Genomic DNA, 14,924 nt, shown 5'->3' with positions numbered 1-14,924 from the left:
TAGATTATGGTGCCGATAAAAGGTATGTGTATTATGGCATTGTAGCTATTTGTATTAAAGAAACCAAGCAACAGCTAAAAGCAAAAACATGCTAAGCTATCAAATCATTTAGTTATGTCCTAATTCTAGTGACCACATTTTTTTTTGCATATCTGAGCAAGTATTTCTCACAAATTGCTGCTTTGCCTGTGCCTAAAATAAGTGAGGTCTCCACATGGAAACCACCACTGTAAAAGCTGAGCGTACTTCTTGTGCTGATTGTTTGTAGCTTCTTTCCCTATACCAGTACCTGGAATTCTACCCTTTAGCAAGCACATTCTTTCAGCATGTGACTTAGTGTTACCCAGGCTTTCTCAGCTATAATAAAAGCGCCTTTATAACATCCTAATGATAGTTTTGGATAATCTGGATTTTGAGTTAGGAGCAGTGTGAACAAATGTAATCTCTTTTATATATGCTTTGGCTTTCATCTCTATCCATATGCCACTTCACTACATAGCAAGTGTTTGAGCATTGTGGTTTCAAGGTCATCTCAGAAAGGGCAAATACTTGCTCAGGCTCCCAGTCTTTTCAGAGATATTTAAGAACTTCTTTTAAAATTTGTAAACTTTGAGAGTTATTATAGACTTATATTGCAGCTAAAGGAAATTGTGGCATTTACCAAATGAGTGGTGCCAGTGTTTAAGCATTTCTTGCTACGTGATGTTTGGCTAATATTCTAAACTGTAAAATGCTCACTTGAGATTGGCCCTGCGAATTTTTTTTTGTTTGAGTTCTACTTATTCACAGATAGTAGCTTCATTTCCTGTGTTGTAATATTACTTAAGGTATTTAGCAGAATCGGTCTGTGAAGAAGTATAAATAAAAGGTGCAGATTAATAGAACATTCAAAAATACAAACTTGGGAAGCATGTAGGGTATGGCAAGTGCTGATCTCTCTGGATATATAAAAATAGTCGTGTATTTGAAGGATACTCTGTTAAATATAAGTGAATACTGTGCTATATTGACATTCCAGGGAACTCTGCTATCCATGTAAACAAACACACAGAGTAACTGCCCTTCCTTGGCTGACCTTGACATGGAAATCCTTGCACAATTGCTATGTGCCCAGGCGTTGCATGGATAAAGATGTAAGCTTTGCTGTATTCTCCTGACTCTGCTTGTAGAGGTGACAGGGCAGAAATCTTTATTTAGTCTTTGGCATTCAATCGGAGATTAGCAACAAAGGTGTCTGGTTTTGTTTGTTTGTTTTTATGGTGACACAGTTGCCTACTGAGAATTACAACGATGCCACCACCTCATTTCACAGATGCTACTGAACTGCTCTCAGCCGGGATAGATTTGGTCATTGGTCAGCTGGCTAAAAATCAAACTGTCAGCCTAGGTAGAGATGAAGGATTTTCCCTAAACACCTTGTTTATATGGGAAGGTGTAAAAGCATCCCTCCAGTTGATAGACTGTGCATTTGAATTTAATTTCAATTTAACATAATATCTTCTTCACACTGGAAACTGACAAAAGGATGTTTTCAGTAAAGACTTTTAAGAGGCTAAATAGATTCAGCAAATTAATTTTGAAGAACTCTGGGTGTAGGAGTAGTGGGAGTGGTTGTGTGGATGGTATTGGCTGTGGGGCTTAGCTATGCATGTTGGTGTCATTTTTCCTTTACATTTGAAATCCATGTTGCATGATTTGAATTGCTAAGTTCAAACGTATAGATGTGACATAAAATATTGCTTACAATAAATTCTACAGTAGATCTCAGTTCTGGGCAAAGTAAGTGAAAAAGTGTATGTAGATCTCGGTAGAAACAGGATCTAATAATGTGCAAGCTTACAAATAATAGGGGATATAGACAGGGACCTGAATTTTACACTTGTCAGTTGAGGTGACTCTGAATTCATGGATATTTTGCTTAATGGTTTGAACCCATCACATTTCTTTTGAGGAGGACATCCCATTGAGTTTAGTAGAACAGTGCCCATGAGTAAGTGGAAGGTGCAGATCAGAGCAGAATAATTCCTGCAATATTGTTGTGTTACAAAAAGTCAGACTGCTCTCTGGTTTCTTCCTTTTTCTGTAGAAGAAAGTGGGTGTGAGATTCTTAGCAGTGTGGCATACATCATCTCTGTGCTGGGTCGTGGCTCATAAGGGATGATCTAGAAAGCTAGGTACTGCCTGTTTGATGACTCCTTTCAAAAGAGTATGTGAGTGAGCTTATCTGCCGCTCAGACTGCTTGAACCTTTGATAGAAACCACAGAATTCAGGGCCAGGGAAGGTCACAGTCAGTCTGTATTAATAGAATACAGGACTGAGACTGTAAGTAAAACTGTCCTTCAGACCTGCTTTTCCCTTGGATTGATTAGGCTTAAAAAAAGAGTCTGAACATGGAAATTGATTGAAAGATGCTTTGAGAAAACTTCTTTATCGACAGATGGAATGTATAGTTAATATTGTGTTTTATTGTTCAGTACTTCAACAGGCTGGAAGAAATCCATCTCAGAAGACAGTTAATAAATATTGGACTTCACAAACGATTGCACTGAATTTTGATGATTTTTGTAATATTTTAAAAAAAGAAAAACCAGCTACAAGAACTGAACTGCTTGAAGCATTTGGGAAAATAGACGCAGATAACACTGGATATATTTTACATGATGAACTTTATAAAATTCTTACAACGGTAAGTATCAGTACAAACTTAATTATCCATCTTTAACCATTAGTAGAGATTTTGGAAATCAGACAGTAAAACTATTCTGAATGTGTAAACACATATTCCTAATCAAAAGAATCAATAACTGATTCATGGGGTTTGGGTTTTTTTTCCAATGTTATATCTGGTCTTTCTTCCATTTTTTCCCATTACAGTCTTTTCCTGTGCAGTTGATAACCTGTCTGTCCCTTTCAGCAATTGTGCCTTAAAGGTAGAAGCTGGCAGAAAAAAGTATTTTTCATGCTTTCACAGAACGCTTTGTTAAAAACTTACCTATATTGCAGTGGAGCAAGGGAAGTACACATCACTCCCTTGGTTCAGTTAGTGCAAATCCCTCTATTCCCAGCAGTTCTTTAGGGTTATGAACTTTTACCAAGAGAATTAATGACATACCTTTGCTGTTCTTCCCTCACAAGTTGTTGTCTATATATGTTCAGATACAAAGTTAAAAAATAGTATTTTTATGTTATGCATAAAATGTTAAGGTCAGTGCTTTAGTTTTATCACAGCAATGATGTTCTGTCACACCAGGGGCTTCATTGGATCTTATAGTTAGTTCCTTAGGCTCTTGAAGGAAACTGTGCTACGGTAAGTCAATACTTTGGTTAGAGATTATGCATTATCAACCCAAAGGATGCAAATGTCATAAGGCTTATCTGTACATGTCATTAATATGGCTTAAAATAATGACATTAAAAAACATCTGGAACTTCTTATTTAGCTCCTGAACTGCCACCATATTTTTAGGTTTCTAAATCTATAAAATTGTATAATCTGAAAGGATAGAAATACTTTTTTTTAAAAGAGCAGCTGAGATTTTTGTGATGCTATGACATTGTAGGAGATGGAATTTTGAAGAAGACATTAGTAAGAATATGTTAGAATGACAACTGTTGACAAGATTAAAATCCAGGTCCTCTGAGGATCTGCAAAGCAAGCAAATGAAACTCCTGAAACAGAACAGTCTTCCAAGTTGGTGTAGAGCTGATGCTCTGACTCTATAAACTACATAGATGTACATCACAGATGATTACAATGATTTTCTTTCTCTGTTCTGTCAGGTTTTTTTGCTTGGTACAGCCAAAAAAACTCCCTTCATTGTAAAAGCCAATCATCTTGCACAGCACAGACACTAGGGAGTAGTAACAATTAAAAATGAACTAGTAGTAGAATTCTAGTAGAGTCGTCAAAAGTGAGAATAAAACAATTTTAAGGAAATGTAGAGGAGAGGAAACCGGGATAGAAGGAACAAACACTTTACATACTGTATTTGTTGTGGCTGACCTATTAAACCAAAACGTTGTGGCAGAACCTTCAGTCCTCCTGTATGAACAAAAAGAACACTTGCAACAGTACGGAAATATTTCTTTATGTAATGAAAGGTAGAAGTAACTGATGTTGAGTGCTGCTGTAATTATGCCATGAAGAGCTATGAATTCTGTATTGTTACATAAAGTCAGGGCATTGATTTAGACCTAGACTGAAGAACTTGCTAGATGTGCTTGTAGTAGCAACTGGTGCTATTCAGACAGGGGAGGATGAGGATTTGTTGCAGTCCAGTATGGATCCAGGACTATATGTCTGTATCACATGTTTACCAACAAAGAAGTTCACATTAGTTTTTAGTCTCAAGTTTACACCATGCATATGTAGCTGTAAAGTGATGTGAAGTCGACTTCTGTACAGCAGTCATATGTTGCTCTGTCATTGCTAACAGCCCTGTGAATCTGTGTAGAGGAAATTGCTGGAGGACCTTGTGGAGGACATGCTTTCTTCCCGAGAAATGTACCTTGTGTCCACATTGCAAATGGGGCACTCAAGATGGTATTCTGTTAAGCAACTTCAGGCTTGGTTCCAAAAGAATAGAAAATTGCTTTGGCTTTATAGTAATGATTCCAATTAGAGATAGCTGCACGGCAAATTCATGCCTGCAATAACCCTTCTACTGAGCTAATTTGCAGATGTAGACTTGTACAATAGGATAGCTCAAGTAAATAAGTGAAACTAATTGTTATGAAGTTAGTTATTGGTTGTTAGCATGCTACAGTATAAGTAAGAATGACTGAGAGCTGGGATTCCCCAGTTTATGGAAGATTTTCTAAAGCTGATGTGTTATTCATGGTGGGTTTCCAGAAGACACCACAAAATTGCAGGAATTGATGCAGTTCATCTGTTCAGTTTTTAGTAGCATTGTAGGGACGTAATTTTTTATGATGTTGACCTCTATTTTGACGATTCAGACCACAATCCAATGAAATCTAATGCAAGATAAGATTCCCTGAGAGGATATTATAAGAATCTTTATGCTTTTATTAAATGTGCACCGTAGGTGAACAGCATTCTTGATTAGGAGCTCAAACTGAGTTGTTTTTTCATTGCAGAGAGGTGAAAAAATGACTCGGGATGAAGTGAGTGCCATTACTAAACAAGTTGATTTTAACTGCAGTGGTAAACTTGACTACAACAAGGTATGGCAAACAGAGTGCTGTTGTTTGTTCTTGTGTTATTGGCCTGATGTGATTAACAGTATTAGCATTATCAAACACAGTACATAACACCTCAATTTGTTAATCTATTGATGACCTTCCCCCAGGCCTCCTGCAACTGGCTACGTACTGGAACATGGGTTGGAATATGTTTCTGTTTCACTTACTTTTATCTGGTTATTATCCTTATAAAGGTCGCTTGCTGGAAGTGAACTTAATGTATTAGGCAGAGCCTAACAGTAAGCATGAAACTTATGAGCTTGTGGGAAGGTCAGAGTTAAAGGAATGGTGGAATAAAGATGACAATTGACAGCAAACTTAGCTAATCAGTGAGAGTTGCTATGTCTGTGACATTTCGTAATTTCTTATTTGTGGGACATTATTGCATATGTTGATCATCTTATTTTCAAGATGCAACATCTCATCAGGTGTTTTTTTGACATCCTCTCAAAGCAGTGACTAAGGTTTGAACTGAATAAACAGTCCACAAAGATTTGTACATAAACATAGTTTCATAGGAGAAAAACAGCTCCCTGTGAAGAATCATATGTTAAAAAACCCCATTAGTTTTCAAATATCTAGAAAGAAATATAAATCATGTCTTGGGTTGAAAGTCACACTGAATTTTTATTCAATATTTGGACCTCCTTGTTGAATCATGGCTCCATTTTACTGTGTAACTTGAGTGGTTGCTCTGATTCGTGAAAATGAAAATTAATATTGTGCTTTAAAGAAAAGGCATTACACATATTGATGTGTCCTTTCCTTACTAATGTTACATTTTAATCCTAAAAACTGTGAGAAAGAATGTTTCACATACCAGATTGCTTTTCTTTATTTAAAGTTTTGTGACTTATACATGACAACCAGCGAGCAATGCTGCAAGACCGCACGAGAGAAACTGGAAGTTAATAGTCGATTGAGGCAACAGCAGTTTGGGAGTCAAGCTGAAACTTCCTCTGAAGGGATCACACTGCCAGTGTCAAAACCATCACTGAGAATCTCGAGGAAAACTGATCACAAACTAGCACCAAAAAAAGGTATTTATATTTTATATTGGGAGTTTTCATTCTGTTGGAGATCATGCTTGGGGTCAATGAACAGTTGAGTATTTAATTTTTCTCAGATTAGTGAGGATGTTACTGACTAATAACAATTTCTACTGTGACAATTGCCTAAATGTTGCAGTAGAGTATCTGACCTCTAGGTTCAAATGGACTTTGACTACATCTATGATCTGAAGCTCTGAAATTCTTAAGGGTGAGTTTCGTTGACTCTTCATGTGACACAGACCAGAGGAAAGAGAGACAATGAATGCTCAGATGTTGCAACATAGGCGAGTTACTTATTTCCTTCTCAGAACAGAGATGAAACCTTAAACATCTATCAATAAACAGTCTGTTTCAATTATTGAGGCCCCTTTTCAAGCACAATCAATATGAGAGTTTAATGTTCTTTCTGAAGTTACAAAGGTACCTAAAAACCATCTCAAACTGGAAAAAGACCACAGGCTAACATACTGGAAAGGTACCGTGTATGAAATATTTGCATGTAGTGCGCACTGTTTACTTTTAAGTTGCTTCAATTCTAGGTGATACTGAAGAGATGCAAAAATGACAACAGTGATGAAGGCTGAGTTTATGTAGCTGAAAGAATTGTACTAGCAGAGTTACTCCAATGTAAGGAACCAGAAAGTAAAGACTTGGAAGTAATTGCATTGGGCAGCTGTGCCCAAGTGATTTGCTATCTGGTGGGGAAACTATGTTGTCCTGAAAAGAAATAACTTTAAATTAGAAGCAGGTTAAATCTATCCACTTAGGACAGATTTACCTTGATTGCAAGGTAAATGGAATCACGGGGTAACAATTTCTTGTCCTTCAGGCAGATTTGGTTCCAAGGTTCTGCCATTCATATGCCCATGCCCATTCACCTGGGACATACAGTCAGCGAAGTAAAAATGTTTGGGTAATAATTTATTTAAAGTTACATAATTACAAGGGAAATCAGCTTCTCTGATTGAAGTTCTTGTCATCCAGTTTTTCTCTGTGTACCTATAAATGTAAGCCTTTATGATAAATAGCACTAGGAGTGGGTTGAAATAATGTAATTGTAACTAAATATTTATGTTTATAGGTGACAGCAGAACTCCTTCAAAGCCCTCATCAGCTCAAAGTTGCAAAGCATCCATTTCTACCACAATCAGCATGGGTGCCAGTAGCAACAGAAACACAAAGCTAATTGAGCCAGACATAGTGAAGGTATCATGTAAGCTAGTCCTATTGAAATTATGCTGTTTTCCTCGAGGCACATATGTTACCGTATTTTAAATAAGAAACCATTTTTCTCTGATTTTTAGCTTATATTTTATTAATAGTTTGTCAAGGGCAGCTATAAAGTACTGAGAGGTTTCTTGATACATATTATTATTAACATTTTTATATACTGTTGGTTTTGCTGACATCTAGTTATTGAAAATAATTTTTCAGGTGTGAAGGTTTAATAGAACAAAGTGTGTTTTTTTTATAAATGAAACCACTGTTGGATAAAACGTTTAATGACTTTTTGAGAAATTTAAAATTTAATAATTTATTAGGTTGGTGAGAACTTTAAATGCTTAAGTAGTCTGAAAGATTGTGTATCATAAACCTTTATATGAAAGGTAATTGGAAATAAATAACACATCTGTGAGCATATTCAGTTTGTTGGGCATTACTTTGTAAATATATGCTGTAGCCTGAAACTATTGATTTTTAGTTAGACTAATATGTTCTATCAGTACTTTGTTTTAAATAAATCACTCATTCAATATAAATTCCTGTGGGAGAAAGACAACAAAGTCACTTTGCTAAGTCAATATTTGTAGAGTGTTAATATTGATCTTTTTCCTTTGTTTTCCCTTTCTTGACTGAACCTTTACTAGTTTTCTTTCAACAGAAAATAATAGCAGTAGAAGTATAAAACATTAACTGGGAACCACTAAGATACATTAAAAATGTGCACCTTGAGACTCCTGAGAAAAAGGGAAAAAATGGTTATGACCACATAGTATAACTACTGGTAGAAAACTGAACTGATTGTTCTCATGAGTTACATTTTTGTTTCAAATAACAACTCTGTATTTGTTATTGAACTCTGAAGTCCTTTATATCTTTGACATTGCTATACTGTGACATTTGTTCTATATTAAAATTTAAAAACATAATCTCAAAGGAATTTTTTGCAGTCTGTTTAGGTATCTGGACCTCCATGCAATTTAACCTGCAATTTCACCTTGTTCAAACATGATATGTAGTATATAAAACCATTGCAGTTTCCCAATATTGGATTCTTTCTTTGTACAAGCTAGTAAAAACTGACTGAAGAAAAGCAGCTGCAGGTATTGATTACTGTTGATTAGCATCATACAAAAACTGAAATTAAATCAATAAACATGAGAAGGTAGGTTAGTAGAGCTACTAATTTTTTTTTTTTAACCCTAATTATTAAGAGCAAAATCCAAACTGTCAAAATCAGTGAATAAATATACAGTGATTTATTTGTGGTGTAGATCAGAATCTAGCACCTCAAAATTCTTCTTACTTATCTTGTATTCAGAAATAATTCTTTTTTGCTGCAGTTTACCTGTCTTTGGGACAGTAAGAAAGTATTGCCATCATGAAGTTGGACCAATGCTAGCTTGACATTTCTGACAGAAGAGAACAGTGGAAGTAAAAACATGGTGAATTGTCTAAATTTTAAAAGCCCTTAGAAAACATGGAATGTATTCATAGTGCATTCTTCCATGTGTTTTCTTTTTGTCAGTGGAGTTTTGTGACAGGTTCAAAGCCATATAAATAAATCTGGGGACTAAAAACCAGACAATTGGAGAAGTGTTACAGATGTGCATAAACAACATGCTGACCTTTTGGGCTTTGGCTGTAGCTGAATTGAAATTCATTAAAAGATGGCAAATGGAGATCTTAAATTTCTGCAAAGTATTCTTTGTGACAGTTTTAGTCAAGGTTGAAAGACATAACAACAACAACAAAAAAAAAACCAAACAAAACATCATCATCATGTTCTAAAATCTTCTGCCTGCATTGGGTAGCTAAACTATCCATGCCGAGGAGTCTCACCTTTACATTCTGCTCCTCTGAAGTCAGTGAAAGACCTGTACAGACAGTGGGTAGCAGAAGAAATACCTGACAAAAGTTTTTTTCCTGAAAGAAAGTTATGTGCTTCTGCTCATGTCTGTGAAGTAGCCCTACACAGTTAAACTAGCAAGAGTTTTTCTGTGCAGATGGAACAGCTTTATACAAGACAAAGCGTTGAACTGAAGTTCTTTGCTTTAATCATAGGAACAATTCCTCTCAGAAACATTGCTTTCTATTTGGAATTTTGCATGACTGTATGGACAATGTCAATAATAACCTAAATTGTAATAGCAGTGGAATGCATTATTTGGGCAGTGATCAGCGCTGGCAGCAGCAGGTAGTGCCTAACATTTTTAATACAGACATTTCCCACTGTGTTAGCTATTATTAGACAACTTTTGTTATGCTTTGAAGTGACATAATCAACCCAGAAAATAATCTTTTCGCTTCCCAAATTTACATACCTGTTTGTAATTTGACATGGATAATTTAGAGAATATAGCACCACCTCATGCTCTCTGCAAGAATAACAGTTTAGTATTTGATTCTTAAAACGTTGTCAAACTTGCTTACTGTTGCTCAGATCTTAACGTGCATGTTGTTCCTTGAGCTGTTTTCCCCTGCTTACTTGGATTGTGTGATTTCCCTGTTGTAACAATGTCTATCTGAAAGCAAAACTGCAAAACCTGTAGTCTTTCATCTGAAGTAACAGGCAGAAAAATGGAAGGTGAACAAACAGGACAGAGCTATTCTCTGAGGACTGTCTGTGAGGTGGTGGTTTGAAGACCACTGCCATAGTGAGAAAGGGGGAGTAGAACATGGCTGTTAGAGTAATTTTTTGTATGTGAAAATTGTCACTGTATCCTTTCAAATACTTACAGCACATTTGGACTGCTGTTTAAACTTATATTATGCACTTTTATGTCTCAAAGAACAGCCATACTACTTCATTAGCAAACCTTTTAACTTGGATCTTTTTGAAACATCATTAATTTTTCAAACAGTTTTGTAAGGTACTAAGCTTAGAGGCTAAACGAGCTAGCAACCAGTTATCTCAGCTGTGTCAAGTATTAAGGATAAATCTTAATTTGCTGCATATGGACTTTACACGAAGTTAGGAGTCTTGGAAGTATTCAAATAAACTGTTCACTGAGAGTGGAATAGTACTAGAGGTGATTTAACAGACTAAACTACATATTCAAATTCTAGGACAGACTTATGTTGTCTCTGATGTTAATATGGACTCCCATTATCCATCTGTTTGACTGAGAGAACTCTGTTGCTCTGTGTTTAATCCTCACTGTTAAGTCCCAGTAACGTTTTATCTCTATTCTCTTCTTTCCTAATTGTTCTCTGTGATTGGACGCCTTCTGCTTATCCTGTCACTAGAGATCTAGTTTAGTGGATAAAGATTGATACAAAATTTTTAGGTGGCCTTGTTAATTAGTTCTATACAACCACATAGAAGGTGGCCAGGGACAGATCTCTGACTTTGTGGACCAAGTAGCATAGGTAGTGCACTTCCACAAGGCTTAGGCCTAGCACCCTGTCAAGCAGATTGTGTCTGCTTTAAATGGCACTTGGCTTGCTTCTTTTTTCCTAGAACCCATGTGGTAGTTTTGTGGGTTTAAGAAATTTTATTTTTCAATGCTATTCATAATCTTATGTCTCTGCATCCCAACCAAGAATACACATTACAAGCTGTAGGTTAGGTCATGGCACAGAGTGTGTGAGGTTTTAAAACCTGATGGGATGATGTTGACCGTGTAGGTCACAGGAAGCCAAATCAAGTGCAGTTACATGCACGTTCCTCTTTGAAAGTGATGCCTGAAATGAAAAATCTTCTGAACTGCATACATGTTTTCTTGAAGAGCACTAGCTGTAGTCATCTGAAACAGAGCCATGGAATGAGCTAACAGCTAAACAGTATAGATGGCAGGGTGTTGAATGCTTCACCTTGCTTTTCACTGTCTTATTTTGCAGTGTAGATAGCTGGTGAGATGAGATCATTGTTCCTCTAATAGCATGCTGTTTCCTCTGCATCTCTGATGGCAGAGAAGATAGGTTTCCACGAAGGCCCTGGATCAACACATTATTTTAACTGGAAAAGATTATGGGAGGAGAGGGAGCTGGTTATTAGCTTCCACCAGGGATTTGATGTCCCATATTACTTTAGATAACTTAATTGATCTTTGGCTTTTTGATAGCTTGTGCTCTGAGGAAGTATGTGTACTTCTAAAGTCTCTTAGAACTTCCTTAGCATAGTCTTAATTTTCTTGAAAAATCCTAAACCTCCAGAGAACAGCAGAAAGTAAGTTGCAAAGTATATAGTATTGGTACTTAGAAGTACTCCGTATTGTCAACTGTATGCAAATATAATTAGAAGAATTTGACATCTAAAATTGGTATGATGCATTATGCTACCAAAACTATTGGAGTACTGAAGATTAAATACTTGTTGCCTTTAGATCAACATCTTGAATGGGACCAGGGTAGTTTCACCATAATAAAGTGCAGTTTGAGATTAAGACAGTTTCCAGCTATGTAAAATCTGGAATTCTCATATACCTACATTCGTGTGTTCAGGGTGATATATTTTTATTTCTTTAAGGTGAAGATTCTTTTTATAGCTGAGTTTGTGCTATTTGTGTGAAACTTGTAAGAGTGATTAAGAGACAGAAAATGAAGTGAGAGATAGTATTAGATTCTGCAGTCTTTCTATGCCAACACAGATGGTGAGTTTTCTCAAAGTACGTTTCTTTGTTTTGGTTGATTTATAAAAGTTCTTAAAGCAGAAAGGAGTATAATAAAGATGAATTTGGTAATGTTTGAATGAGAAGTGTTTAGTATAGAGGAGTTGATCCTGTTCCCACAGAAATCAGTGGCAAAATTGTGGCACAGGACTGAAGGCTCTTAAATCCATGAGTTCCAGAGTACTTTACATTCTTAAGAAATGCAGAGTTCTGAATGGAGAAATTTAAATCCAGGATCAGAGCTACATGTATTACCACATGTGTTGCTTGGCATCCTGGGTGTATATACGCTAGTAAAGTCCAGTTCTTGCCTGACACCTTTAGGTCATTGACTGTAAAGTATCATCAACTGAGTGTGAATGCATTGTAATGAGGATCGGTTCTTTAAGAGGAGAAATGAATTGTACCATTCTAATGAAGACTGTTTGGCCTCAGTTGGACTTAGTAGTAGTCAGCCTCGTTACTGGGAGTTACATGCAAAAGTTTTCGATTTTTTACAAGCTCTCTTTTCAAATCTGTGTTAGCTTACCTGTGACATTGAACACTGAGCATTGGTACAGCCACCTGGACAGAGCTCTCCACTAAGATGACACTGAAAGACTCCTTCTGTTAGGCTCTGCTCAGAAACATTAGCTTCCATTGCTAGGAAAGTGACTAAAACCGTGGACTTAATCCAGATCAGTGAAGGCAAATCAAGAATGACTTCTGTTCCTCAAAGCATACAATACATCTATAGGTACTTCATTTTTATTTTGCTAAGGAAGTATCATTCTGATTATATTTTAAATTGAAAATTGGGACTTGCTATTAAAAACAATAAAATTGAAGCATCTAGTTGTTTTAGCATCTCAGCAAAATCATGGCTTCTCTAGAAATGATATTATTCACACACAGAACAGTTTTCAGTTTGTTTTTCCAATACTTTTGACAGAAGTCAAGAAGAATCACTTAAATGGACCAGTGCTGGTGTTTGTGATTTGTCTGAAGGAAACAACTCCTCATTGTTCAGCTAATCAGTTACGTTCTTTGCTTGATTGGCCTGATGGAACTAATGTAGCAAAATTCCAGCTGTTCAGTGGCAAGTCACTTAATTCAGAGAATTTTGTTAATTTAGATGATTCTTCATGACAATTTAAATTTCATTTCCAGTATTTGAGCATTGGGGCAATTGTATGTTTTTCATGCATTTTCACAAGTGAAGCAGTATTACTAACTGCTCTGCAAAAATTAACTATGAAAAGGACTGTATGAGAAAATTACTTTTGTTTAAAGTAGAAGATCAGTGCTGTACCTTTTACAATATTGTAAAAAAAATACAGTGGTGTATTTTATGCAGGATTTATTAAATCCTCAAATTAATTAATATTTCAGAGAAGAAGCTTTTATCTTGATCAAAGATGAAGGCAACATCTAATATTTCCTTGGTTTCCAGGACTGGCAATGTGCACAATCCAAAGGATGCTTCTACTTAGAAGATGATGGTGAAATCATTAGTCACAAGTACAAGCTGTACTTACCTGAGAGGTCTACAGTATGTATTACCATCAAGCCTTTAAATGTTCGTCAGGTAGAAGGTAAGTGTATTTGTATTTCTTGGGAGAATTTTCCATTATAAAAAATATTTTCTCTTCTCATGCTGATACATCTCTCCCTTTCTTACTTTCAATACTTTGCGATATTTTTCTCTGTTGACAGAACCCTATTGAAAATACAACTTAACTTGTCACACCACATTTTCTGCTTCATGATTTTGTGCTCACTGCCTGGGCAGTGAAAATCAGCTAAGTCCCATTATCTTTCTGTTTGTAGTCAAGCAACCTCTTAGATTATTTTTGGCCATAGATTTGTGGAGTTTCTGACTACGAAATTGAAATGTTAGCACTGTTTGCAGTATCTTCCTTTAAGGTGTTGATGTACTTTGTGAGAAACGACGACACAAGGTGAGTATTGCCTGAAGGATCTTGTATTCTCCACATCAGATACTTCTGTAAATACTTAAAACAGATTGTGGCTTTTTATGGCAGTATGGTATCTTGATGTTTTCATTATGAATCTTGTCTGATGGATGTATAGCATAGTATACCCATTTTAATTTTCATCTTAAAAGAGTGAAGTCCCGCATTAGAGCCACCTGAGATGAGTCAGTCTTTGTGCTCATTTTTTCCAAACAGTGTTGGCTTTTTTCTCTCTGGTGATTCACCAAGGGTCTTCAGTTGCTACGTTGAAATTGTTTTTTCTCCATGTAGATTATTTCCTCTTTAATCCTGTGAAAAATCCCAAAGATGTTTGAGTCATCTGGACTGGCTTTTGTGCTACAAGTTGGTAATTGGTTCTGATTGAGGTTGGTAATAAAAACTTCACTGCAAATAATTGAGGGAAAATAGTTATTTTTCAGTTACTATCTGGCTGAAATGGGAAGCTGATTGACTGACTTCTAATGGTGGTTTGATACTAACAGATTTGAATAACAGGATGTCTCAAGTGTTCTGCTCATAACTTTTCTTTTTTCATGTGGCGCCCTTTTGAACTGTGCCTTAGTATAGTTCTGCTGCAGGATTGTCCAGACATTCTGTGTAACCAAAAAAGTACTTGCTTCTCTTTTGTGAAGGGGAAAAAAAATAATTCTACTTCTACACTGTTGTAGCTTATGACGTGTCCAAACCTCAGTGCAGCACCTGAGGGACCATCAGACTCTCATGGAGAGGAAGGCAAAATGGCAGTTTATTGAAAGACACAGGCACTGACATACAAGTAGCAGAGCCAGCCCTTCTTGGGCGGTTTTCTACTTAGTTCCTACGTTTCCGTCAGAACACATGATCTTCCACATCACCA

At 36.3% G+C, this 14,924-nt stretch overlaps 1 protein-coding gene across 5 annotated transcripts in view; it reads left to right on the top strand.

Moving 5' to 3' along the window:
• EFCAB7 (EF-hand calcium binding domain 7) overlaps positions 1–14,924 on the top strand; it is a 35,524-nt gene that overhangs the window by 5,163 nt on the left and 15,437 nt on the right. For all 5 annotated transcript variants that reach the window (XM_080407270.1, XM_080407272.1, XM_080407271.1 and 2 more), the window contains 5 exons: positions 2,476–2,687; positions 5,102–5,188; positions 6,051–6,246; positions 7,340–7,464; positions 13,525–13,666. In XM_080407270.1, coding sequence (XP_080263396.1) covers positions 2,476–2,687; positions 5,102–5,188; positions 6,051–6,246; positions 7,340–7,464; positions 13,525–13,666 — 762 coding nt within the window. The remainder of the gene's footprint in view (positions 1–2,475; positions 2,688–5,101; positions 5,189–6,050; positions 6,247–7,339; positions 7,465–13,524; positions 13,667–14,924) is intronic.

This window comes from Falco punctatus (assembly GCF_963210335.1).
Source record: "Falco punctatus genome assembly, chromosome: 11".
NCBI lineage: Eukaryota > Metazoa > Chordata > Aves > Falconiformes > Falconidae > Falco > Falco punctatus.
This window is presented reverse-complemented; position numbering and strand designations above follow the sequence as displayed.